This window comes from Phalacrocorax carbo, chromosome 27, assembly GCF_963921805.1.
Source record: "Phalacrocorax carbo chromosome 27, bPhaCar2.1, whole genome shotgun sequence".
Lineage (NCBI taxonomy): Eukaryota > Metazoa > Chordata > Aves > Suliformes > Phalacrocoracidae > Phalacrocorax > Phalacrocorax carbo.
In genome coordinates, this window is record NC_087539.1 from 3,143,679 (window position 1) to 3,167,283 (window position 23,605).

The following is a 23,605-nucleotide window of genomic DNA, read 5'->3' on the forward strand; positions in this document are numbered from 1 at the left end:
TCCTGGGGAGGAGCATGTTGGGGGGCTGCCGGGGTGAGTGTGGGGTCTCACGAAGTGGGGGGACCTCCACAGGGCTGCTGAGGTGAGGGTAATGGGGTCTCACAAAGCCAGGGACCCCCGTGGGCCTGCTGGGGTCTCAAAAAAGCGGTGGGACCCTGAGGTGGGTGGAGGGGGTCTCACAAAGCAGGCGGGACCCCCTGGAGAGGCTCCCTCTCCTTGGGGCCCCTTCACCCTTGCGAGGGGAGCCGGGGGCGGCATGGGGGGCTGGCGGCCTTTGGGGGGTGTCAGCTGGCTGCCCCCAGGCCAGGAGGGCTGAGGCCAGGCCGTGACGCCCTGGCTGCAGCTGCTCCTCAGGTGCTAAAATAAGGCACTTTTGGCCTTTTCCTGCAGTTTCCACGCCTGATAATCCCATGTCTAGACCCCTCTGCTGGGTGCATTTGCCACCCCCTCCCCTCCAGCTGGGCCTGGAGCCCCCCCAGACCCCCCTTTAGGTTTGGGGGCTCCCCCCGTGTGTCCCTCCTTGGGGTCTATGCGTGGTCCCGCCCGGGGGGGGGGGGCGTGAAGCCCCCGAGACCCCTCCCCCGCTCACTTCCGCACTACATTTCCCGTCGTGCCCCGCGGCCGCCCCCGGCCGGACTCGCTTTCCCAGCGTGCCCCGCGGCGCGGGCGCGCCCCTCACGTGACGCGAGGGGAGGCTAGCGGCGCGCGGTCACGTGACGCGGGGTATATAGGGGCGGCGCCCGCCGCCGGCCCCATTGTTGTCGGCGAGCGGCGGCGGGGCGGGTCCGCGCGCCCCCAGCCCCAGCGCGCGCCCGGGAGCCGCCCCCGCCCCGCCCCGCCCGGGGCACCCGGTGAGTGGGGGGGGAAATGGGGGGGGGTCCTGCCTCGGTGCCCCTCCCCCGCCCCGGCTGGCGGGGGGGCTGTGGGGGCGGGGGGGTCACTCCTCCTGCGGCTGGGGGCCTGGGGGGGAGGGGGCTATAGGGGATGGGAGAGCTATAAGGGATGTGGGGGGGCCTTACAGCTGAGGGGAGCTATAGGGGATGGGAGAGCTATAAGGGATGTGGGGGGGCCTTACAGCTGAGGGGAGCTATAAGGGATGTGGGGGGGCCTTACAGCTGGGGGGAGCTATAGGGGATGGGGGAGCTATAAGGGATGTGGGGGGGCCTTACAGCTGAGGGGAGCTATAAGGGATGTGGGGGGGCCTTACAGCTGGGGGGAGCTATAGGGGATGGGGGAGCTATAAGGGATGTGGGGGGGCCTTACAGCTGAGGGGAGCTATAAGGGATGTGGGGGGGCCTTACAGCTGGGGGGAGCTATAGGGGATGGGGGAGCTATAAGGGATGTGGGGGGGCCTTACAGCTGGGGGGAGCTATAGGGGATGGGGGGGGGCCTTACAGCTGAGGGGAGCTATAGGGGATGGGAGAGCTATAAGGGATGTGGGGGGGCCTTACAGCTGGGGGGAGCTATAGGGGATGGGGGAGCTATAAGGGATGTGGGGGGGCCTTACAGCTGAGGGGAGCTATAAGGGATGTGGGGGGGCCTTACAGCTGGGGGGAGCTATAGGGGATGGGGGAGCTATAAGGGATGTGGGGGGGCCTTACAGCTGGGGGGAGCTATAGGGGATGGGGGAGCTATAAGGGATGTGGGGGGGCCTTACAGCTGAGGGGAGCTATAGGGGATGGGGGGGCCATACAGCTGGGGGGATCTATAGGGGATGGGGGAGCTATAAGGGATGTGGGGGGGCCTTACAGCTGGGGGGAGCTATAGGGGATGGGGGAGCTATAAGGGATATGGGGGGAGCCTTACAGCTGAGGGGAGCTATAGGGGATGGGGGGGGGCTTACAGCTGGAGGCCTATAGGGGGTGAGGGCCCCTTACAGCTGGGGGGGCTATAGGGGATGGGGATGACATTACAGCTGCAAGGAGCTGTAGGGGATGGGGGGGCTATAGAGGATGGGGATCCTTACAGCTGGGGGTTCTATAGGGGATGGGGGTCAGGCTTACAGCTGCAAGGAGCTATAGGGGATGGGGAGCCTTACAGCTGTGGACCCTATAGGGGATGCAGGAGCCTATAGGGAGTGTGGGGGGGCCTTTTCTAGCTGGGGAGCCTCTAGGGGTACTGGGGCCTTTTTTGGCTGGGGGAGGGGGGACTATAGAGGTTGCTGGAGCCCACAGGGGATGTGGGCCCCCTTTCCAGTTGGAGAACCTATAGAGGATATGGGGGATCCTTATAGCTGAGGGCCTATAGGGGATGGGGGGGGCCTTTTCTAGCTGGGGAGCCTCTAGGGGTATTGGGGCCTTTTTTGGCTGGGGGAGGGGGGACTATAGAGGTTGCTGGAGCCCACAGGGGATGTGGGCCCCCTTTCCAGTTGGAGAACCTATAGAGGATATGGGGGATCCTTATAGCTGAGGGCCTATAGGGGATGGGGGGGGCCTTTTTCCAGCTAGGGGTCTGTAAACAATGCGGGGGGCCTATAGGAGATGGGGGGGCCTATAGGGGATAGGGGGGACCCTTACAGCTGCAGGCCTATAGGGGCTGTAAGGAGCCTTCACTAGAGCCCTATAGAGGGTGTAGGGGGGCCTTTGTGGCCGAGGCTCTGCCCTCTCCTGTGTTTTGGGGGGCCTCTAAGGGCTGGGGGGGACTCCTATATTGGGGGGGCTATAGGGGATGTGGGGGGCTCCTGTGGCTGTGGGTCTCCCCTCTCCCGTGCCTGGGGGGGCTGTGAGGGCTACAGGGGGGTCCTACGGAGGATGTGGGGAGCCCTCGTAGCTGCTTTGCTCTCTAGGGACCTATAGCAGATGTGTGGGGGCCGTGCGGGGGTGGGGCCATTATTGGGGGGGTCCCCAAGAAGCGCCGTGGCGTCGGGGCCCCCATGGGGTGGTGAGACGGAGCCGCCGCTGACCGGGGAAGGAGCTGTCGCGGGGGTCCTGGGCTGGTGTCCCTGAAGGCGGGGGGTGTCGTTGTGAGGGGGGTCCCCCTGTCGCAGGCGGGGGGAGAGGGTTGGGGTGATCCCCCCCCTCTTGCTGGGGGGCGGCAGGACCTCCCCAGCCCGCGGCGGAGGTGGTTTCCCCTCGCCATCACCCCAAGCCCCCTCTCCTTGGGGTGCCGTGGTGGGAGCGGAGCCCACCCCGGTGGGCTGGGGGCCCTGAGCTTGAGGGCTCCCAGGGGTCTCGGGGGGTCCCTGGTCCCCTCGTGCTGGCCTTGGCCACTGTTGGGAGGGAGCCCGGAGCCAGCACACGGAGCTCCTGCCCCGCTCGGCCCGGCGGGGAGAGCGTCCCGGGGCGGGGGGTCCCCTCGGCAGCCCCGCACTCACCCCGCGAATGGCTGCGCCGGTGGGGCGACCGCAGCCATGGCCTCCTGCTGCCCTGCCCTCGCCTTCGGGGCCTCCCTCGCCTTCAGGGCCTCCCTCGGCCTCGTCTTCAGGGCCTCCCTCAGCCTCGTCTTCAGGGTCTCCCTCACCTTTGGGGCCTCCCTCGGCCTTGTCTTCATGGCCTCCATCAGCCTCACCTTCAGGGTCTCCTTCAGCCTTGCCTTTGGGCATCCCTTGCCTTCAGGGCCTCCCCTGGCGTCGCCTTTTGAATATTCCTCACCTTTAGGGTCTCCCTCGGCCTCGCCTTTGGGGCCTCCCTCGCCTTTGGGGCCTCCCTCGCCTTTGGGGTCTGTGGATCGCGGTGTCCGTGGAGCCGCCGTGCGCGGTGGCTGGACCCGCCTTTCTGACTCGATTCTGGTGACGGGCAAAGGCGCCGGGGTGGGGGGGGAGGAATTTTGGGACCGGCCTCCCCCGGGGAGGTCGGGCGGCAGCGGTGGAAGATGCTCCCGCCGCCCCCAGCGCACCGAGGCGAGCCGGGGCTCCACGACAAGCCGGACCCATCGCCACGATTGCGATGCCGGTTGCGTAAGCGCAGGCTCCAGCGCCGGCCGCGCTCGAGCCGTGGGAGCCGTAGCCTAGATTTATTCGTTAGCCGCGTTCGTTAGCGGCAGCGCGGAAGAGGAGACCAAATCCTTTGCCGTTTGTCATCAAAACCCAAAGCGGCCGCCCGCCGAAGTGCCGCGGGGGCGCGAGGACCGACCCGGGCTGGGCTCGGATCGCCGGCGTGCCGACCGGCCGCGGCATCTCCGAAACACAGCCCGGCAAATCCGTCACCCTCCCGGCTGCGGAGGCCAGCGGCCGAGTCCTTCGGGAAAACCTCCGACGACCCATTTGTAAACGAGCCGGACCGGCTCGGCCCTTCGCGGTGGCCAAGCGGCCGCCCCGGCGGGGCGGAAATTACTGAATCTTGTTTCCAGGCTCCTCAATACGAGTTTTTGCCCCGATTCCTGCCCCGGGATAACGCCTGGACTTGAGGCGCGGGGAGCGGCGCGCTCCGCGCCGGAGTCGCCTCCGGATCCGAACGTTTTTGCCGGCTCCTGGTTTAATTCGGCAGGGATTTTTCGAGCGTGAGCTTAATTTTTTGCCCCCTCAGAGGTGGGTTTACGTGTTCTGCCGCGTGCTGGAGCGTGCCAGGCCCTTCCCAAGCGGCGCCGGACCTAAACCGAAGCCCTCGTGCGGCCCCGGGTGTGCCGTGCCGCGGGGGCTCCCTGTCCCCGGCCGTCCTTGAGGAGGTGAGCTGCTTTATTTGCTCTTCGGAGGAAGCACGGAGCGCGGGTTCAGGTTCCCTCGGCGATAAACGCCTCTTTCCCCGTCCCCAGCAGGGTCAAGGCTTTGCCACACGGCCCGGGGGGGGCTTCGGGGCGACGGTGGGAGCCGTTTTCTGCTTCCCGGGGAGCGCCGGAGGGTGTTTTATCCCCCTTTATCCAAAGCTGCGGTGGCTTGTTGGGGCCAGCCGCGAGCGGGGGGTGCTCGGCGCGTTCCCCGCCGGCGTCGCGGCCTGATGCTCTGCAGCGATGCTGCCGTGTCATCCCGGCAACGCTAATCCTGCTGCATAACCGGTATCGAGGGAGCGAGCCGAGCCGGGGGGCCGCTGCCGGAGGGGAAGCCCCTTTTCGGGTGGGTTTCACCCCGGGGGTGAGACATTTTCTTGTTGAAATCGCTGCCGAGAGCTGTCCTTATCTTGGGGGGGGGGGTGGGGAACACGAAATCACAGCCTGGCTCCTTCCAGCCGCCGGCTCTGCCTTCCCAGGAGATGCCGAGCGCTGCAACGGAATAAAATGGGCTCCTTTGGTTATTCCTTGATTATATTTTTCTGGGTTTACCCTGCGTGCCGTCATCCGGTCCTAAACGCACGCGTTATCGACACGGACGGGGTCGGGATGCTTCCGCGATGCCCGGCAGGCTCCTGCTTACCCCGGGGGTCTCTCCCTGTAGATATATATATATTTATTTGCTCCCTTCTTGCATGTCGTTCCCGCCCACTCCTCGTCCGGCTGCTGAAATAACCCCGCATCCCTGTGTTTGACGCCTCCGATACCCCCAAACCCCGGGAGGCCTCGTCTGGATCCACTTTTGGCTCTTGCTTTTTAGGGGAAACTTATTTGACCCGGCCTCCCCCCAAAAGTCGATGCTGGAGGGATGCGATTAAAGCGGTTTGTAGAGGGGAGCGAACCCGAGGAGGAAACCTTGAGCATCTCCCGCGTTACTGGGTCCCGGAGCCCTCGATCCGTGTGTGATTTTTGGGAGTCGTCACGAAATCCGTTGGGTGCCCAGAGGGTCCCCGCCTGGTAATTAATAATTACTCTGAATATCTGGAAATAAAACCGCTCATCGCTCTGGAATTGCTGTTTCGGTCTCCGCCCGGACAAGCTGCGATGGAGGAGCAGCCCGGCAGCGCGGCCGACGTGGATCGAGGATCGTCAGAGGCGATGCCGGAGTCGCGGGAGGCAAAACGAAACCCAGGAGCGGGACCGGGACCGCGGGCGGCCGGCCCGTCGGCGCCAGCGAACCAGCTTTGGGCACCGCGGAGCATCGCTCCCCCAGGGACGCTCCCGTCCTTCCTCCTCTCCCGAACGCTGGGAACCGGGAGCGCGGGGCTTTTTGCCGTACGACAGCGTTAATTCCGCGGGATGATCCGGGCCTCTTCGTCAGCCTCGGCTGAGCTTTGAGCCGGCGGGTTTTCCCCGATGGGATCTCGGAGCCCTGCGGCTGAACCGGCCCTGTCTCCCGAGGCTCTCTGCGGCCGCGATCGCGCGAGGCCCGACCCGCTCCTGAGCCGCTCCCCGCTCACAAAGGCGATTCCAGCAACGGCTGACGTGGAAAAAATCAATATTTTCAGTCGAGCTCCTTTCGGTGGGTTCAATGGCAGAAGGAAGGGGAACGGGGGGCGCGCCGCTCCTTCCTCGCAGTATTGGAGTCAAGTTTTTGCCTTCCCTGACCCAAATCCCCGCCTTGGGGATTTACCGCCATTTAAAAACTGAAGAAAACCTGCAAACAAGTTTGTTTTCATTTTTTCCCCGCCACCGTTAGTAGATTTAGGATATTATTTTTTTCCCTGGCTGTGTCTTTGGCTCAGGAGGGAGGCGGAGAGGCTTCTGCCGCGGGACGAGCGTCGCTGCCGTACGGAGCGCGCCGGCGCTTTGCCCCCTCTCTCCTTAAACCTTCGCTGAAGCCAGACCCCGACCTCGGGGCCAAAAACCTGCCGCAGAGCCCAGTCCGAGCTGAGGCCGAAGGTCTCCCGTCCTCCCTCAGCGAGGCTCCAGGGCGCGCAGCCCCCCCACTCCGTGCTGGGCCTCGGGGGGCTTCGGAGCTGCCAGGCTCGCCTCTGCGCCCTGGCTCTTTTCAAAAGTGGATTTTTTTATTTAAAAAAGAAAAGTAATTGAAGCTAATAAATGAATTACACTGGCCGTGGCATTGCACAGGGGCAGCTGCTGCCGCGCCGACGGAGGAGGAGGAGGAGGAGGAGGAGGAGGAGGAGGCCCGCGTGGGTAGGGGAGCTGCTTCTGTGGAGAAATGAGGTGAAAGCTTCATTTTCCGCTGCCGCGTGCCTTGCAGCGGCTGCGCAAGCCCGACCTCGGCCCCAGCCGCCCCTCGGGGCAGCACCCCCGGGGTGGGGGCCCTCCTTGCCGGCTTCGGCTGCTTCTCCCCCAGCTCCGGGGCGGTTTCGACCCCTGTTTAAGAAACACAATTAACGGGGACTGTAGAATCGTCATCGAGTCCAGCATCCCCCGACGGATCCATCTGGGGAAGGGTCCGGTCTCCGTCCCCCGCCGGGGTTCGATGGCGGGGGCGTCCACCCGGACGCTGTCGCTGGTTCTCGTCACCGTAAGCGCCCAAGGGAGAGGGTTTTTAGGTGATATCCTGAAGATTTGCTTCAGAGGGAATGGGAGAAATGGCAGAGACTCTCCTCGTTAATTATCTCCTTCCTAAAACAAGGCCGACGAAGGCGGCAGCCCAGCCCGGATCATCAGAGACCCCCAGAGCGGGGGGGGGCTTGGCTGAGCCCCCGGGACGAGCGTCACCACGCGGGCAGCACCCGCCGGAGCCCGGCCGGGGACCGGGGACGTCCTGGACAGGCGGACGGGGCCGTTTAGGGGCGACGGAGGTGGTGACGCGAGGCGGGGGCGCTGGGGGCGCGGTGCCGGGCTGAGCGGGGCGGCGATGCTCGAGCGGATGTTTTCTGCTTTTCCCCTCGGATCGTGTGCGGGATCGGTGGCTTTAAATCAGCTCCTTAACTGGGCTGACACGCTGGTCCAACAGCTGCTTTTCTCCCCCCTGCTTTAGCAATGGATTTAAGCAATTTGCCCACAAAAAAAAATACCCTAAAAAGCTGTATTTAAACCCAAGATGTGGCACCCATGAGCCGGGCAGTCCCACCCGCGCGGGGGCTTCGCCACGGCCCTGGTGCCGCTGCAGCTTTGGCACCGACACGTCCTTTTTGGGGGGAGGAGAAGGGCACCAGCGTTTCTTTTTTGGCTCTGAAGACGCTGGAGGCGATGCGGAGCCCGTCCCCGAGCTTCGTCCGGGTGCGGGCAGTGCCTCCCGCTGCCTGTTTGCCCCCGAATCGCATCCAAAGACCCTCTGATCCCCCCTCCCCGCCCCCGAGGCTGCCGCGTCCCAGGGTTCCGCAGGGATGCCGTTGCCTGACATGCTTTTTTTCGAAGGCGGTTGTTCCGTTGCCATGAGAACGGCGGTCGGGGAGCGGAGGGAATACAAAGCGGAGAGGAGAGGAGATGGCACGACCGGGTGGGTGCTGGGCTCCCCGGGCGGGGGGGAACCGGGCGTCCCGGGAGGCTTCTCGCTCCAGCCCGGCCCCTGGGATGGGGACGGGGACGGGGGTGATGCCCTGGGCTCGGTTCAAAAGCAAAAGCCTCTGGTGTTGCGGTGACCTGAAAGCTTCGGGAGGCCGAGGCGCGATGCTCGCTGCCCTTCCCACCGGATACAGCTCCCAAAAATTCCTCGCCCAAGCCGGAGCCGAGCGTTTCCCAGCTTCCCATGGGCAAGCTGCCTGTTTTGGAGCGCGTAGGCATTAACGAGGAGGCAGGAAAATGCTGGAGGTTCTCCCAGCAAAACCCTACGAGGGCTTTTTTCCTCCCTACGGCTTGGACGGAGCCGCCAGTCCGGCGTCGGCAATGGGCGGATAACCCCCGGCACGTCCACGATCGTTTGAATCTGTAGGTTTTTTGAGGGAGGGAGTTAGCGGGAGCACCAAGCCGCCGGCGAAGGTTATCTCGCGGGCGAAGCGCGCGGCGGTCGGCCGTGCCGGGGCGGCGCGAGCTCCTTCCGTGACAGAACCGGCGTCTCCTTTTGCTCGGGGTCAGTTCAGTTACGATTCGGTTTAGAACAGAAGAGTGTGGTTGGAAGGGGGCTGCAGCCGTCGCCCCGCCCGATCCCTCCAGGGCTGCCCAAAAACTAAAGGATATCTTTAAATAAGATTAGATAACCGTGCGCAGCTCCCTCCTGCGGCCCAGACGTGGGGAGGAACCGCGACTGCGGTTCTCCGAGGCGCACCTCAGGGATCAGAGGCTTTATCCGGGGTGGGGAGGGCAGGAGTGGGGAGAAGCTGCTCTTAAGAGTCCAGGAAACCTTTCCTGGTTATCCCAAGCGATGCTGGCTTATCCGAAATGCCGTTCCGCTTTCCTGCCTTCTCCGCAGGGACGCGGTGACCCCGCCGGCAGCTCCGGGGCCGGTGCCGCGGAGCTGGTGGCGAAGAGCCCCCCCCCGCTTGCCGCCCGCCGGCTCTCCATGCGAACCGCGGCCAAATGGATGCGATCGCGAGCGCCGGCCTCAAGAGGAAGTTTGAGGATGCGGACGTGGGCTCGCCGGGCTCCAACTCGGACGACGAGATCTCCAACAGCGACAGCGCCGATAGCTGCGACAGCGTCAACCCCTCCAGCTCCACCGGCTTCATACGTGAGTGGTTGGGGACGGTCGCCGTCCGTGCTGCCGCCCTCCGAGCGCCTCTGCCGTCGAGCGCGAGGGGCCTGGGTGCGGGGCTGGCCCCGCTCTGCCCTCCTTCATCCCTTATAACGCGTTTGGGGTGATGAGCGGAGACCTGGTTGCCGGTCCCACGAGCACAGATCGTGCCAGACCCTGAGGAAATTAATAGAATCATTAAACTTGGAAAAGCCCTCTCGGATTGTCAAGTCCAACCCCCAACCCAACACCCCCAGGTCTCCTAAACCGTGTCCCCAAGGGCCACGTCTGCACGTCCTTTGAACCCCCCCAGGGACGGGGACTCCCCCACCTCTCTGGGCAGCCTGTGCCAGGGCCTGACCCCTCTGGCAGGGAAGGCATTTCCCTCATCTCCAACCCAAACCTCCCCTGGCGCAGCCTGAGGCCGTTCCCTCTCGTCCTGTCACTGGTGACCTGGGAGCAGAGACCAGCCCCCCCCTCACTCCAGCCCCTCTCAGGGGGCTGCAGAGAGCGAGAAGGGCTCCCCTCAGCCCCCTCTTCTCCAGGCTAAACCCCCCCAGCTCCCCCAGCCGCCCCCCAGCACACTTGTGCTCCAGACCCTGCCCCAGCCCCGCTGCCCTTCTCTGGACACGCTCCAGCCCCTCCAGGCCCTTCTTGTCCCGAGGGGCCCAAACCTGAGCCCAGCACTCGAGGTGGGGCCTCCCCAGGGCCGAGCACAGGGGCCCCATCCCTGCCCGGCTCCTGCTGGCCACACCAGTGCTGACACAAGCCCGGGGGCTGGTGGCCTCCTTGGCCACCCGGGCACTGCTGGCTCATGCCCAGCCGGCTGTCAGCCAGCACCCCCAGGGCCTTCTCCGCCGGGCAAAGAGCAGAGCGGGAGGAGAACCTCTCTCGCCCTGCTGCCCACACGCCTTTTCATGCATCCTTGGGTACCATTGGCCTTCCTGGCCCCACGGGCCCGGTGCTGGCTCAGGGTCACCTTCTTGTCCCCCAGCACCCCCAGGGCCTCTCAGCAGAGCCGCTCCCCAGCAGTTCAGCCCCCAGCCTGTGCCGGTGCGGGGGGTTCTTCCTCCCCCGGGGCAGGACCCTGCACTTGCTTTTGTGATCTTCTGGCGACCTACTGGGATCTTCTGGCGACTGAAGGGGGTGACGATGGTGTAGGGCTGTGGGGTCGATGGGGTTGGTCTAGGTGCCATCGGAGGTAAGAGCGCAGCCGCCCCCCGACGCGGCCATCACCCAAAGCCAGCTCAGGGCCACCAGCACGAGCTCAACCCGCTCCGGGGAGCAGAGGGGCCGCTCTCTGGCGGGGTGGGAGGTCTTCGTGGGACTCCCAGGGGGGGTTTTTTTTGCTCCTAACAGCCCCTCCCTGGCTTCCCGCCCCGCAGCCACCTCCATCCTGAAGCGGCAGAAGCAGCTTCGCAGGAAGAATGTCCGCTTCGACCAAGTGACCGTCTACTACTTCGCCCGCCGCCAGGGCTTCACCAGCGTCCCCAGCCAGGGCGGCAGCTCCCTGGGCATGGCCCAACGCCACAACTCCGTCCGCCGCTACACGCTCTGCGAGTTCGCCCAGGAGCAGGAGGTGAATCACCGGGAGATCCTCCGGGAGCACCTCAAGGAAGAGAAACTCCACGCCAAGAAAATGAAGGTATTGCCGGGGAAGCGGGGTGTCGCTGGTGAAACCCGGCGGTGCCGTAGCCGGGAAGCACCTCCCTGAGCTCTGGTGGAGCTCGAGCGTAAGCCAGGTCGGAGGAGGGAGGTGCAGGCTGCCATTTCACGTCGGCCGGGGATGGATTTATCGCCGCTAAACTCTTCCTTTTGATTTCTTTTACCTCTTTTTTTTGTGTCGATGCTGCACCCACAGATGGGGTCAGCATCAACCTGTGCTGGGCTCGGAGCTGTCGGCCGAACCTCGCCAGGTCTGTGCTGGTAGAAATTCCAGCCTGGGGGGAGGCAGCGGGGCCACGTGGGGGCAGGATCAGCATCTCGGGGCGGCTCTGCCTGTTTCCCGCCCCGTCCTGGGGCTGCAGCCCCGGGCATTGCCCGGAGGCTGGGCTCTGCTCGGTGGGATGCTCCTGCAGGGCCTGCGATCCGCCTCCCGCTGCCGTGACAGCCCGCTTCGGGCAAAGGGGTGCCAATCCAGCCTGCCGCCTCTTTCTTTTCTTTATTTTTAAATTTATTTATTTATTTTAAAATATAGGCTTTTCCACCAGTTCTTCAGGAGGCCGCAGACCCCCTCCATCTGCTGCCTCCCCGTGTGCCGGCTTTCAGAGAGCTGGGGGCCCCCATTTACCCTCAGTGCCGAGATCTGGGGACATTTCAGTGCGCGGTGGCACTCATCCCGGTGCCGGCACGCTCTCCTTGGGTGCCGCCTGCTCCCGGAGGGGCTGGGCTGCAGCTCCAGCGTGTTTTGGGGACACTCCCCCCAAATTTGGGGAGATGTGGGGATATTGCCATGCGTGGGGAGGCTGAAGGCCCAGTGCAGGGAGGCGAAGGCACGTTGCAGGATCTGGCGCTGGCCCCTCCGTTGCTTTTAAACCTTATTTTCCCCAGGGACGAGGGGCGGGGGATGCTCTGCAGCTCTGCTGCCGCCGCTCCCCCAGGACCCTGGTATTTTCAGCAGCAGCGACCTCCTTTTATCTCGCTATTTGCAGGGCACCGTATCAGAAGGAAGATGGAAAAGGGATTCTCTGCTCTGAATTCCTTTATTAGTTAATTTTTTCCCTGCTGCCTTCTCCTATAAACTGCCACGAGCCCGCCTGCAGCGTGGCTGGGGGGGAAGCGCCTGGGGATGGCTCAGCTCGCCACGCAGGACCATGCATGGGGCTGGGGGGGGGCCAGGGAAGGCTCTGAGCCGGGGGGTGGGTGTTCGGTAGGGGACCAGGAGCTGGACAGACGGACGGACGTCCTCCGTCTGCCTCATCGCCAGGGTTCGGCGTCCCCCCGGGGGGGCACTGACTCTGCCCCGCCGCCCCACAGCTCACCAAGAACGGCACGGTGGAGTCGGAGGAGGCGGAGGGCCTGACGCTGGAGGATGTATCGGATGATGACATCGACGTGGAGAACGTGGAGGTGGACGACTACTTCTTCCTGCAGCCGCTGCCCACCAAACGCCGCCGGGCTCTGCTGCGAGCCTCCGGCGTTCACCGCATCGACGCCGAGGAGAAGCAGGAGCTGCGGGCCATCCGCCTGTCCCGGGAGGAGTGCGGCTGCGACTGCCGCCTCTACTGCGACCCGGAGGCCTGTGCCTGCAGCCAGGCGGGGATTAAATGCCAGGTGAGTCGGGGAAGGGGGTGCCGGCAGCGAAACCGCGTTGCCGGGGCTCGTCCCGGTGCCGGCACACTCTCCTTGGGTGCCAGCTGCTCCCGGAGGGGCCGGGGTGCAGCTCCAGCGTGTTTTGGGGACGCTCCCCCAGCGCCAAATTCCCGACGTCAGGCAGCGCTGGGATGGATCTTAGGCTCCGGGGAGGGACCCTTTGGGATCCCGGCGCTGCCACGTCTCCGTCTCCCTGCCAGGTGGATCGCATGTCCTTCCCCTGCGGCTGCTCCCGCGACGGTTGCGGTAACATGGCCGGTCGGATCGAATTCAACCCCATCCGGGTGCGGACTCACTACCTCCACACCATCATGAAGCTGGAGCTGGAGAACAAGCGCCAGGGCGGGCGGCCATCGGCGCCGGAGGAGGAGGCAGCCGCCGCTCACGGCGCCGCCGGCGACTGGCTGGGGCCGCAGCCGCCCGAAACGCAGGACTTCCAGGAGTTCATGGCGGAGAACGAGACGGCCGTCATGCACCTGCAAACGGCGGAGGAGTTGGAGAGGCTGAAGGCTGAGGAAGACTCCAGCAGTGGCTCCGGCGTGGAGAGCTTGGGCGTTTGTATCCTGGAGGAGCCCCTGGCCGTGCCGGAGGGTTTGTGCCCGGGTCTGGCCGCCCCCATCCTCATCCAAGCCCAGTTACCTCCGGGCTCGTCCGTCCTCTGCTTCGCCGACGGCTCGGAGCAGGCGGCCTCGGCGGCGGGCGACCAGCCCTACTTGAACGATGGGTCCGTGGTCTACTACCAGGTGGAGCAGAGGCCGGTGCTGGGCGCCAAGGGCGAGAGCGGCCCGGCGGAGCCGCCGGCACCGTCCTGCCCGGGCGAGAAGGACCTCGGCGTCCTCCCCGTCCCCGTGGTGACTTGCGGCCGAGCCGCCGCTGCTCCGAGCAAGGGGGAAGCATCCAAACCGCCCCCCTCGTCCCCGGAGGCCGCGCCGTCCTCCGAGGGCTGCCGAGCGGCGGCCGCTCCCCGCCGCCCGCGCTCCCCGTCCCCCGGGCCACCGGAGCAAGCCCCGGAGCGGGCGCACGAGCCGCCCTCCGCCGAGGAGCGCTCGCTGGGGCCCGTCCTGCCCGTGTGAGCAGCCCCGTCCCCCCCCTCGGCGCTCGTTTATTTATTGACAATAATATTTTATGGACCGGCAGCGGCCACTGGTGGTTATTTAATTGGGGGGGTGGGGGGGGAGAGTGCAGGGGCTGCTTTGTACAGAGGGTTTTAAACGGCGTCCCCTCGCCCGCTGCCAGGAGCCTTTCGCTTGTCCCGGCAGAGACAGGTTTCGCGGCTCGGCCGATGCCGGCGGCCGCTCGGTTGCCATCCGCGGGCCAGGACGCGCCGGACCTGGAGCCTCCTGCTTCCCATGGCAGCTCCTTGCCGCCCTCCTCCCCCCGAGCTGCCCCACCGCAGCCCCTGCCCTCCCGGCTGCCGGGAGCTCTCCCCGCTTGTTTTTTCCCCATTTTTTCCCTTCTTTTTTTTCCCCCTTTCTGAACGTTTCCTGGGTCGTGTCACAACCCAGCGCCTCCCAGTGCTGCTCCAGCCCCTTCCCTTGGGCCACCGGCCGCCGCGAGGGGCCAGGACGAGTCGGGAAGGGCCCGGAGCCAGTGGGGAGGCTCTAATTGCACAAGAAGGGACCAAGACCACGGCCCACAAACTCTCTTGGAAAGTTCAGGGAGGGTTTTAACCACCTGGATTTGAAGAGTTTGGTCCCCTCGCGGCTGCGGCACGGCTGTGATGGCGAACCGTGTCTGTCCGTCTGTCCCCGTGCTCGGTGCTGGCCTCGAGGAACGGTCAAGGCAACCGGCTGCTGCGTCCCCCAGCCGGGCAGTAAAAGCACTTTCCCCGTCTCAGCCACCCCCAAGCACCGGGACGGGGCCCCCCTTTTGCCTCCCGACGAAACCGGCCCTGCTGAGGGTCTCCGCGCTGCGTCTCGAGGGGGAGGCGCAGGGGGGGGGCCCCTCTCCCCGCTCCCCTTCCCTCTCCCCAGCGGCTTTAACCTCTGCCCTCGCTCCGGCCTTATCCCGGCCGAGGGGCAGCGTCTCCCCGCCGTCCCCCGCCATTTACCGACTCTGGCTGAGCAAATCCAGACTTTTTTTAAGGGGAGACTCAGGTGGGGAGTGAAGAGCCCCCACCCCCGATGCCCACGCGCTGCCGCTGCGGGACGGTTCAATCCAACACAGCCCCGCGGCTGCTGCTCCTTGGGAAACAACCCCGGAGCTCGCGGGGGACACGGCTCCCAAGGGAAACGTCCCGCTGGAGAGCAGGGGTATCGGGGGAGGGGGAAAACTGGGGTCTGACACAGTCCTTTAATTGTTTTGGGGGGAGGTTGGTTGCGGTTTAAGGCTCTCTTGTGCTCCCGGCGGTCGCCGGGAGGTGCCGAAAGGTGGTTAAAGGGGTTTAAAACCCCTCTGCTGCTCTTGCCGCCTCGGCGAGCGGGTCCAACCGAGCCTTAAGCCTGGCGAAGCGGCTCTTCCCCACCCTCCCCTCTCCCCGTGCCGGGAGCGACCCCCGGGGACGCCGTCCCCTTCTCCCGGGGCAGAGGCCGCTCGGAGCGCGTTACCCGCCCGTCCCTGCCCTCGGCCGGCTCACAAGGGCTAAATTCGGGAGGAGCAAAGCCTTACCCCGCGTTGGGCGCTTCGCCGGCGGCGCCCCCCGTGCTGGTGCCGGTTTGCCCGTGGCGGGGGGGAGGAAGGTTTATTTTTCCAGCTCCCGCACGAAACGGGGCAACTCCGCGCTATAAAAACGGAGCAAATGGTGACACTTGAATGGGTTAAAGTCTTTATTTTTCTCCTTTTTCTGTTGTTTTCAACGGACTCTGCGCTCCCTCCCCAGCTCCGTGTCCCGGCCGCCAGGACCCGCTCGGCTCCTTGGGCGAGCCCGGCGGCGCCGCTAACCCACAGAATGAATCCTAAGACGCCGGTTAGGATGGGTGCTTTCACACTAGGCAAAGAACTAATAGGATTTATTCTATTTTTACAAAGATAACTATGCTGTTAATAGTGCAATGGACGCGCGTTTCTGCCTTTTACTATTATTTCGTTTGTCGGTTTGGTTCACACGCGCTCACTGACACCGACGCTGGGTCCGCGCTGGCTCCTGCTCCACTCGTCGCCGTGTAAGAACCCAACCCCCGTCTCCCCTGGTGCTGCCGCGGGAGCCGCGTGGCTGCCGCCCCGCCGAAAGCCAGGCGCCCCCGGCTCCTCGGCCTAGCTCAGCAGTGACTCTACGCCTCCTAAAGCTCCCCGTCTCACACACTGTCTGCAGGTGGCTTGTTGGGTTTCAATTTTTTTTTTTCCCAGTGTGAATCCAAAGCTTGTCCTCCGCAGATTTTATTATTTTTTTTTTTAAATTCCGGCCTTTTCCGTTCTTTTCATGGTGATAATGCTGTATTTAAAGAGACTATTTAAGTGTAAAAATAAAAGAAATGCTCAAACTTGCACGGCGAGTTGCATCTTAAAGGGGGTTAAACCCGCCCCGGTGGATTCCTCTTGGTGGGGGGGGGGATCTCGAATTCCTGCAAGAACCACGAGGGCGGGCGGGAGGAGAAGGGTTTTCTCCTCCAAGAGGTGAGGGAGGCGCTCGGGGCAGGCCTGGTGCGCGGGTGGGCGATTTCTACCCCTCCTTTATACCTGAATAACGCTTAAAAAAGGCAGTTTCCCGGGAGCCAGTGCGCCCCGTCGGCGCCGGTGGTGGGACGCGGGGCGTTTCACGGCGCAGGAGGCAGGCGGGGGCCTCCAGAGAGACGCTTGAGTCGCTCACTCGCTTTCGCCTTTAATAAAACACTTAAAGCCCATTTGAATTCACTCCACAGCCGGACATTTCTCATGCAGTGACGGGTGAGGCGAGACACGGTGGGCTTTAACCCCCCACCGCAGCGGGGAGCTGCCGCTGGAGCCCCCGAAGCCGCCCCTGCCAAGCAGCAAGCGCAGGGCTAAGATCTAATTAGGCAGAACTCGTCGGAGGCAGCCCGCGGCCTCGGCTGAAGGCGGCAGCGCAGTTCGGCGCCGCCTTTCCGACCCCGTTTGTGTCGGCAGCGGTGTTCCCAGCCCCGGCCATCGCCCTCCATCAGCCAGCGCCGGCGGCGAGGGCTGCCTGGGCGAGGGGCCGTGACCGGGAGGCAGCCGCAGCCCAACAAAAGCACAGGAACCCGCCCGAGGCTCCCGGTAAGGTCGTGTGGGGATTTGGGGTCTTTGCTTGACCCCTCAGGGAGGTTTGTACACTTAAGACCGCTCGGTGAAGTAAAGAAACTAAGTAAAACCCTCTGTGCGAGGCACAGAGCAGCAAAACCCAAGCTGAACAGAGCGCGCTACTACGAGATACTCAGGGAAGTGTCCACAGGCAGCAGAGACGCTCCTTCTCCCATCCCGTGGTCAAAGTGACGCAGTTTAAGAGCTGTAACAGCGAAGCCGCCTCCCTCGGACGCCGACGGAGGGAAGGCAGGGACGGGGCTCAGCCCCGTGGCATCGCCAGCCCGCTCCGACGGCACGGAGGGGGAAGAGAAGAGCCGGCGCCGGCGCAAACCTCCGGTGCCGGAGGGAGGGAATCGCGGTCTTTGCCCGCGGCGGCATCGGGGCCCCTCTCGCCGACTCTGGGCCGTGGTTTCACATCACCAAAAAGACGGGTCTTATTTTTGCGGCACCAGGCTGGGAATCGCCAAGTCGGCGCGCGGTGCCGGGGTGAGGGTGCGCAGCCGGCGCCTCGGCCGTCACTCCTTGGCCCTGGCGTAGTTGAGGGACAGCAGGACCATGCTGTTCGCCAGGAGGGAAGCTTCGGAAGCTGAAAAAAAATACAAGAGGGGGATCAGAGCGGCCCAACCGCTCCAGACGTGCTCGTCCCGCGCGGCACCAGGGGCTGCAGGGCTCCCCCTCGCCCCCGGCCCCTCTCTCCGGGGGCTTTTTGCTCTGCTTTGGGTCCCCCGCTTCCCTCCTGCTGCCATTTTGCTCCCCCGGGCGCTGCCATGGGCTCAAATCTGCCTCCACGAGGTCTCTGCGGGACAGGGACACCCAGGCGCTGGGTATTCCACACGGGCACAGCCCTGGGGAGAGCCAGCCCGCTCCGCCGCATCCCTCCTCCCAGCGACGAGGCCCCGGGGGATCGACGGGACAGCCCAGCGGGGAATAAAGCCACCATTTACCCCCAGAGCCGACGCTCCCTGTGCCCAGAGGCGCTCCAGAGGCTCCCAGGTCCCCCCCGTGCCACCCGGCAGGAGCTGCCCCTCGGCCGCCATTACCTTGCAGCTTGCAGGAGAGCCCCAGCCACTGCTCCAGCCACGCTCTGCACTCGGCCATGCCGAGGTGAGTGGAGTTCAGGCCGCGGAGGTAACAAGCCTGCGGAGCAAGGGGAGAGGAAAAAAAATACAGACAAGTTGAGGGACGGGCACTCGGGTCACACGAAAGGCCGGGATCGTGCCGGGATCCTTCCTTGGCGTGACACACGGCTGGGCAACAGTGAACCGTGCCCCGCTGGGGTCCCGGCCCGGAAAATGCCTTCCCGAAGGAGAGCGGCCACCATCTGCCTCGCGGCGGGTCTGGAGGAGCGTGCTGTGCCCCGACACAGCTCTGCTAACGACGGGGAGGGCCGGGACGACGCAAGCCCAGGGTCGGGCGGCCGGCGCGGGGGCGGAAGAGGCGTCCTCACCGCTTTCAGCTCCTCCTCGGACAGCTGGCCCAAGCCCAGGCGCAGCATGGCGCGGTCCAGCTGCCGGATCTCCAAGACGTGGCTCCGCAGGCGATACCGCAGGAAAAAGGCCGGCAAGTGGGTGGTGAGAAACAGGACCTGGCTGAGGGCTTTCTGCGAGGGAAATCAAGGGCAGGGTCACCAGTGAGGGCATCCAACCCTTCCAAAAATGGGTGTCCGACCCATTTAGGCACAACATAACCCAGATGAAGCCTCCCGTTCCTGACACACCCCCTATTTTGTTCCCCTTTAATTATCTGGCTGATTGTCCTGCCCACACTGAAACCCCGAGCAGCCCCCGGCGGGTCCGGTTACACCCAGCTCGGCTGCCCGGCCCAGCGAGCGGAGCAGGGAGCGCGTATCTAGAGACACGAGCCCTGTCCTGGGCCAGACGTGGGTGTCGGGGCGAGTTCAGGTGCGTGGGATGGCTCAGATGTGGCCGATGGCCCCACCAAGCCAGGGACCTACAGCGAGGGCGGGCAGTCTCGTTTTGGGCTGTTTTCATGGAATCACAGCAGGGCTGGGGTCGGGAGGGACCTTCACGGGTCACCCCGTCCAACCCCCGGCGCGAGCAGGGACATCTCCCACCAGAGCGGGTTGCCCCGAGCCCCGGCCAGCCTGACCTTGAACGTGGCCAGGGATGGGGCACCCACCACCCCCCAGGCAGCCTCTGCCAGGGTCTCACCGCCCTCAGCGTAAAATATTTTATCCTTAGATCCAGTATGAATCTCCCCTCTTTTAGTTTAAAACTGTCACCCCTTGTCCTGTCGCTGCAGGCCCTGCTAAAAACTGTCCCATCTTTCTTATAACCCCCTTTGAGCACTGGGAGGCCGCAATAAGGTCTCCCCGCAGCCTCCCCTTCCCCAGCTGCACAGCCCCAGCTCTCCCAGCCCGGCCTCGCAGCAGAGGGGCTCCAGCCCCCGGAGCATTTCTGTGCCCCCCTGGCCCCGCTCCAGCAGCCCCGTGTCTGTCCCGTGCTGAGGAGCCCCGAGCTGGAGGCGGCGCTGCAGGGGGGTCTCACAGAGCAGGGCAGGGGGGCAGGACCCCCTCCCTCGCCCGGCTGCCCGCGCTGCTGGGGATGCAGCCCCGGGCACGGCTGGGGGTCGGGGCTGCGAGCGCACAACTGGACTGGCTTTAAGCACAACACCCTGTTTGGGGCACAACCGAGCGGCCGGGCACCTCGTCGCTCCTCGGCAAGAGCCAGGTCTGAGCTGCCGGCAGGAGAAAAGCCGCACTCACCACGTGAGACACTTTGAGCTTGTTCAGACCCAGCGGAGATCCCGAAAACAAACTTCTCACAGCGTAGAGTTCGGCCACGCGCGGCTGGGAACCTCGCTGCACCTGAAAGAGCCACAGCGTGCGTTGCCGACACCTCCCACGGGCGTTCCTCACCACCAGGCAGGGCCAAGGCGGCAGCGGCAGCACGGGCGATGCCGGCCGCGGCGCTGACGTACCTCGGCGCAGAGCTCCTGCAGGCGTTTTTGGAGCTGTGGCTCGGGCAGGGAACGCGCTGCCAGGGCTAAACTCTCCACCACATCTGGATACGAGTCCCTCCGGATGGCATCGTAGGCGTCCAGGAACTCAACCTGCTGGTTGGGGGTCCAGAAGTAGCGGATCAGGAGCTGGCGTGGGAAGAAATACCTTGGAGAGAAAAGGAGACGGGGTGTCAGGGAGGAAACGCACAGGCACGAGCCCCGGCAGTCGGATTTTGTGCAGCAGGAAAGAGGCGCAAGCAGCGCCCTGTGCCAGGGCAGCACATTTGGCCCCCGGGAGCTGCGGACGTTCGCTCCTCCGAAGGGGCAAGGTTGGGAATCATAGATTATTTAGGCTGGAAAAGGACTCTCAGATCATCAAGTTAACCCAGCCCTGCCAGGCCCACCATTAAACCATGTCCCCAAGGGCCACATCTACATGGCTTTTTGAAGCCCCCCCAGGATGGTGACTCCCCCACCTCTCGGGGCAGCCTGTGCCAGGGCCTGACAACCCTTTTGGGGAAGAAGTTTTCTATAATCTCCAACCTAAACCTCCCCTGACGCAGCTTGAGGCCGTTCCCTCTCGTCCCATCACTGGTGACTTAGGAGCAGAGACCGACCCCCCCCTCACTCCAGCCCCTCTCAGGCAGCTGCAGAGAGCGAGAAGGGCTCCCCTCAGCCCCCCCTTCTCCAGGCTAAACCCCCCCAGCCCCCTCAGCCGCCCCCCAGCACACTTGTGCTCCAGACCCTGCCCCAGCCCCGCTGCCCTTCTCTGGACACGCTCCAGCCCCTCAAGGTCCTTCTTGTCCTGAGGGGCCCAAACCTGAGCCCAGCATTCGAGGTGGGGCCTCCCCAGGGCCGAGCACAGGGGCCCCATCCCTGCCCAGCTCCTGCTGGCGACACAGACCAACCCTCCCACCCAACTCGGTGTCATCAGCAAACTGACTGCGGACGCGCTCAATCCCCTCGCCCAGACCGTTGGCAAAAGTATTAAACAGAGCCGGCCCCAACACCGAGCCCTGGGGAACAGCACTCGGGGCCGACAGGGTTTAACTCCGCTCGCCGCCGCTCTGCGGGCCCTGGCTCTTTACCCCGCAAAGCGCACGCCCGTCCCAGCCACGAGCAGCTGGTTTCTCCAGGAGAATGTTGTGGGAAACGGTGTCAAAGGCTTAACGAAGTCCAGGTGGACCCATCCACAGTCCTTCCCTCCTCCGCTACGTGGGTGACCTTGTCACAGAAGGAGATTTGCTCCTCCAAAGGCCATGGCGAGCTCAGGAAGGAGCGCTCCGGGCGACCGGATCGCTGCTGTGCCCGGCTGGAGCTTCTCCGCTACAGCTGAGGCTCGACACAACACCGAGATCTCCACCCTGCACCATTTTAGGCAGCGGGGCTCTCACCCACCCGCAGGTCATGAAAGCCAGGGAGCAGAATTGAAAAATCCAGGGGTTTAGCCTGGATTTAGCTCTGGCGGCAGGACAGCTGGCAGGGAGAGGGGTGCTCGTGGGACTACGGCGACAGCTGGGAGGGAATCCTGCAGGGAGGTTTCCTTGGCCAAGCACGCACAGGGCTGTTCCCTGCGTGCCGGGGATTACTTCTCCGCGTTAGAAGCCGGGAGCCGGGCGGGTTGCTGGCAGGCAGGAGCCGGGATTGCGAAACATTCGCTGGGCTCATCAGGTTACTGGTATTTTTTATTACAGTGAGAGGTGGAGGGAGGAAGGGAGACCGCCTGGCTGGATTTAGAAGTCTAAAAAAAAAACCCCAGTTCCACGAAATTTAAAATATCAGCATCAAGGAGCCCAAAGATCGGGGCCCGGCGCTCACCGCGACGCCCATACTCACATCAGCACAATGACCAAGAAGTTGGCGAAGGGTGGGATGGCGATAACTCCGATGGGAATGGCCTTGATCACGTCCCTGCGAAACTGCCTCCGAAATTAGAAGCAAGAATCAGGATCTGACGCCAAACTCACAAAATTCCCTCCAAATTAACAGCTTCGGCCCCGGCCACAGCTTCCAAACCCTGTTTTTAGGCAGCGAACGTGCCTCACCCAGAGGAATTGGACCTCCCCGACCCCCAGCCAAAGCCCTGGGCACTAAATGGAGCGCCTTTTTGCTCCCCGGCGGCAGCGGGGAGGCAGAACCGGGCGCTGCGGCACCGAAATGTGTCCCGAGCGCGGCCGTGCCGTACCTGCCGCAGCCTCTCCATCTCCCGGTAGGGAAGCTGCTGAACGCTCAGCCTCTGATGGGACATTTTCAATTTGATTTTTCTTATTTCTTTTACTTCCAGGAAGAGCGCTTGGATTCCTGCCAAGACAGAGAGCACCTTCAGGTCCCCGATTCCCCGGCAAACGCCGCTGGTGATGCGGTTTTTAGTCCCAGGATGGGAACAGGCAGCACGTTTCCAGCTGCCTCCATCCTCCCAGGAGAAGCAGAGACATCCCCTCCGCCCTGGGACCCACCTTTCGTGAAAGTTGCGTAGAGCACATAGAAACGGGGGAAGGTCCTTTCCAAAAACTTCTCGTACCTCCCGTTGATGCGCTTTGCTTTTGATACCAGGGCGGCAAGGACAGACCTGGAGCCGGCCTTCGTGGAGAGGCAGCAGAGCGGGGACCTGCAGCGGGGCACCCCCACCCCCGAACAGAACATCCTGAGCTGGAAAGGACCCGCAGGGACCACCGAGCCCAGCTCCCATCCCTGCACAGGACACCCCAAATTCACACCGTGTCTCTGAGGGCCTTGGCCAAGCGCTTCTGGAACATCGCCAGGCTGGTGCCGCGATGCCTCCCTGGGGAGCCTGTGCCAGGGCCCCACCACCCTCGGGGGGAAGGACCTTCTCCTAATACCCAGCCTAACCCTCCCCTGGCACATCTCCCTGCCATTCCCTCGGGGCCTGGCGTTGGGCACCAGAGAGCAGAGACCAGCCCTGCCCCTCCTCCTGCCCTCGGGAGGGGGCTGCAGAGCCCATGAGGCTGCCCTCGGCCCCCTCTGCTCCAGCTGAACAAACCCAGGGACTCCAGCCGCTCCTCGTACGGTTTCCCCTCTAAACCCTTCCCCAGCCCAGTGGCCCCCTCGGGACACTCTCCAGTAGCTTTGTACCCTCAATGCCCTGTGGCGCCCAACACTGTCCACAGCGCTCGAGGTGAGGCCACACCAGTCCCTGTTTTTCATTCCTGTCGCTGTTTTGTGCAAAAGGCTCTGAGGGAAGCGGAGTTTGGCCTGGAGGGAGGGGGGATGCCGGGTCCTGGGACTCCCGAAGCCCCCCCAGAGGGGACGGGGTGCTGGGACCCCACCCCGCCCTGCAAGGGCTGCTCCAGCAAGCCCCAGGCAGCCACTCCACATGGAGCTGGGGGCCAGGGGCTGGGCGGGGGGACAGCGTGAGGTGGGGGTCAGGACCAGGGGCCGGGAGTGGGGGATGGGGGCGCACCGGTGCTGAGGGGGGCCGTGCTTGGCGCTGGAGGAAGGAGGGTACGACACCACGGTGAGGGGCGAGCAGTACGGAGGGGGGTTGCCGGGGGGAGGACGAGGCCAGGTTTGGGGGGGGTCGGGGCTGTGGCGAGGGAGGGGGGCCCGGGGGTGGGGGGCCACGGCGGGGGCCTGGCGGGGTCACGGCCGGGGTGGGGGGCGTTGGCGGGTACCGGGGGCGGACAGGACCCCGCTCACCTCGGCGCCCTCCGGGCGAGGCGCGGCTCCGGCAGCCCCCGGGGGCGGCTCAGGCCGGCGGCGGGGCCGGGACCGAGGCGCCAGAGCCCCCCGCGGCAGCCGGCCATGGACAGCGCCATCTTGGCGGGTCACCGCGCGGGGCCAAAGGGCGAAGGTCACGGTGGGGGGAAAGGGAGAGCGAGCGCGCGGATCCGAGCGCTGATTGGCTGACGT

General features: G+C 64.6%; 2 protein-coding genes across 3 annotated transcripts; one reads left to right on the forward strand and one right to left on the reverse strand.

Annotated features, from left to right (window-relative positions):
- The first annotated feature begins 737 nt into the window (after nucleotides 1–737).
- CSRNP2 (cysteine and serine rich nuclear protein 2) lies at nucleotides 738–16,021 on the forward strand. 2 transcript variants are annotated; one of them, XM_064474665.1, is made up of 6 exons: nucleotides 750–851; nucleotides 8,035–8,116; nucleotides 9,026–9,283; nucleotides 10,672–10,931; nucleotides 12,263–12,559; nucleotides 12,799–16,021. In XM_064474665.1, the coding sequence occupies exons 3-6, from the start codon at nucleotides 9,133–9,135 to the stop codon at nucleotides 13,669–13,671; spliced, it is 1,581 nt and encodes a 526-aa protein (XP_064330735.1). In that variant the 5' UTR covers nucleotides 750–851; nucleotides 8,035–8,116; nucleotides 9,026–9,132; the 3' UTR covers nucleotides 13,672–16,021. The 2 variants fall into 2 exon arrangements, with proteins under 2 accessions (XP_064330734.1, XP_064330735.1); XM_064474664.1 differs by lacking the exon at nucleotides 8,035–8,116 and having other exon boundaries at nucleotides 738–851.
- A 321-nt stretch (nucleotides 16,022–16,342) lies between these two features.
- Nucleotides 16,343–23,550, reverse strand: LETMD1 (LETM1 domain containing 1). The gene is made up of 9 exons (XM_064474666.1): nucleotides 23,393–23,550; nucleotides 22,192–22,343; nucleotides 21,921–22,036; nucleotides 21,572–21,654; nucleotides 19,715–19,901; nucleotides 19,500–19,601; nucleotides 18,222–18,374; nucleotides 17,815–17,911; nucleotides 16,343–17,360 (listed from the first exon to the last, which is right to left on the reverse strand). Exons 1-9 carry the CDS (start codon nucleotides 23,509–23,511, stop codon nucleotides 17,290–17,292), a joined length of 1,080 nt encoding a protein of 359 aa, XP_064330736.1. The 5' UTR covers nucleotides 23,512–23,550; the 3' UTR covers nucleotides 16,343–17,289.
- Between the last annotated feature and the right edge of the window lie 55 nt (nucleotides 23,551–23,605).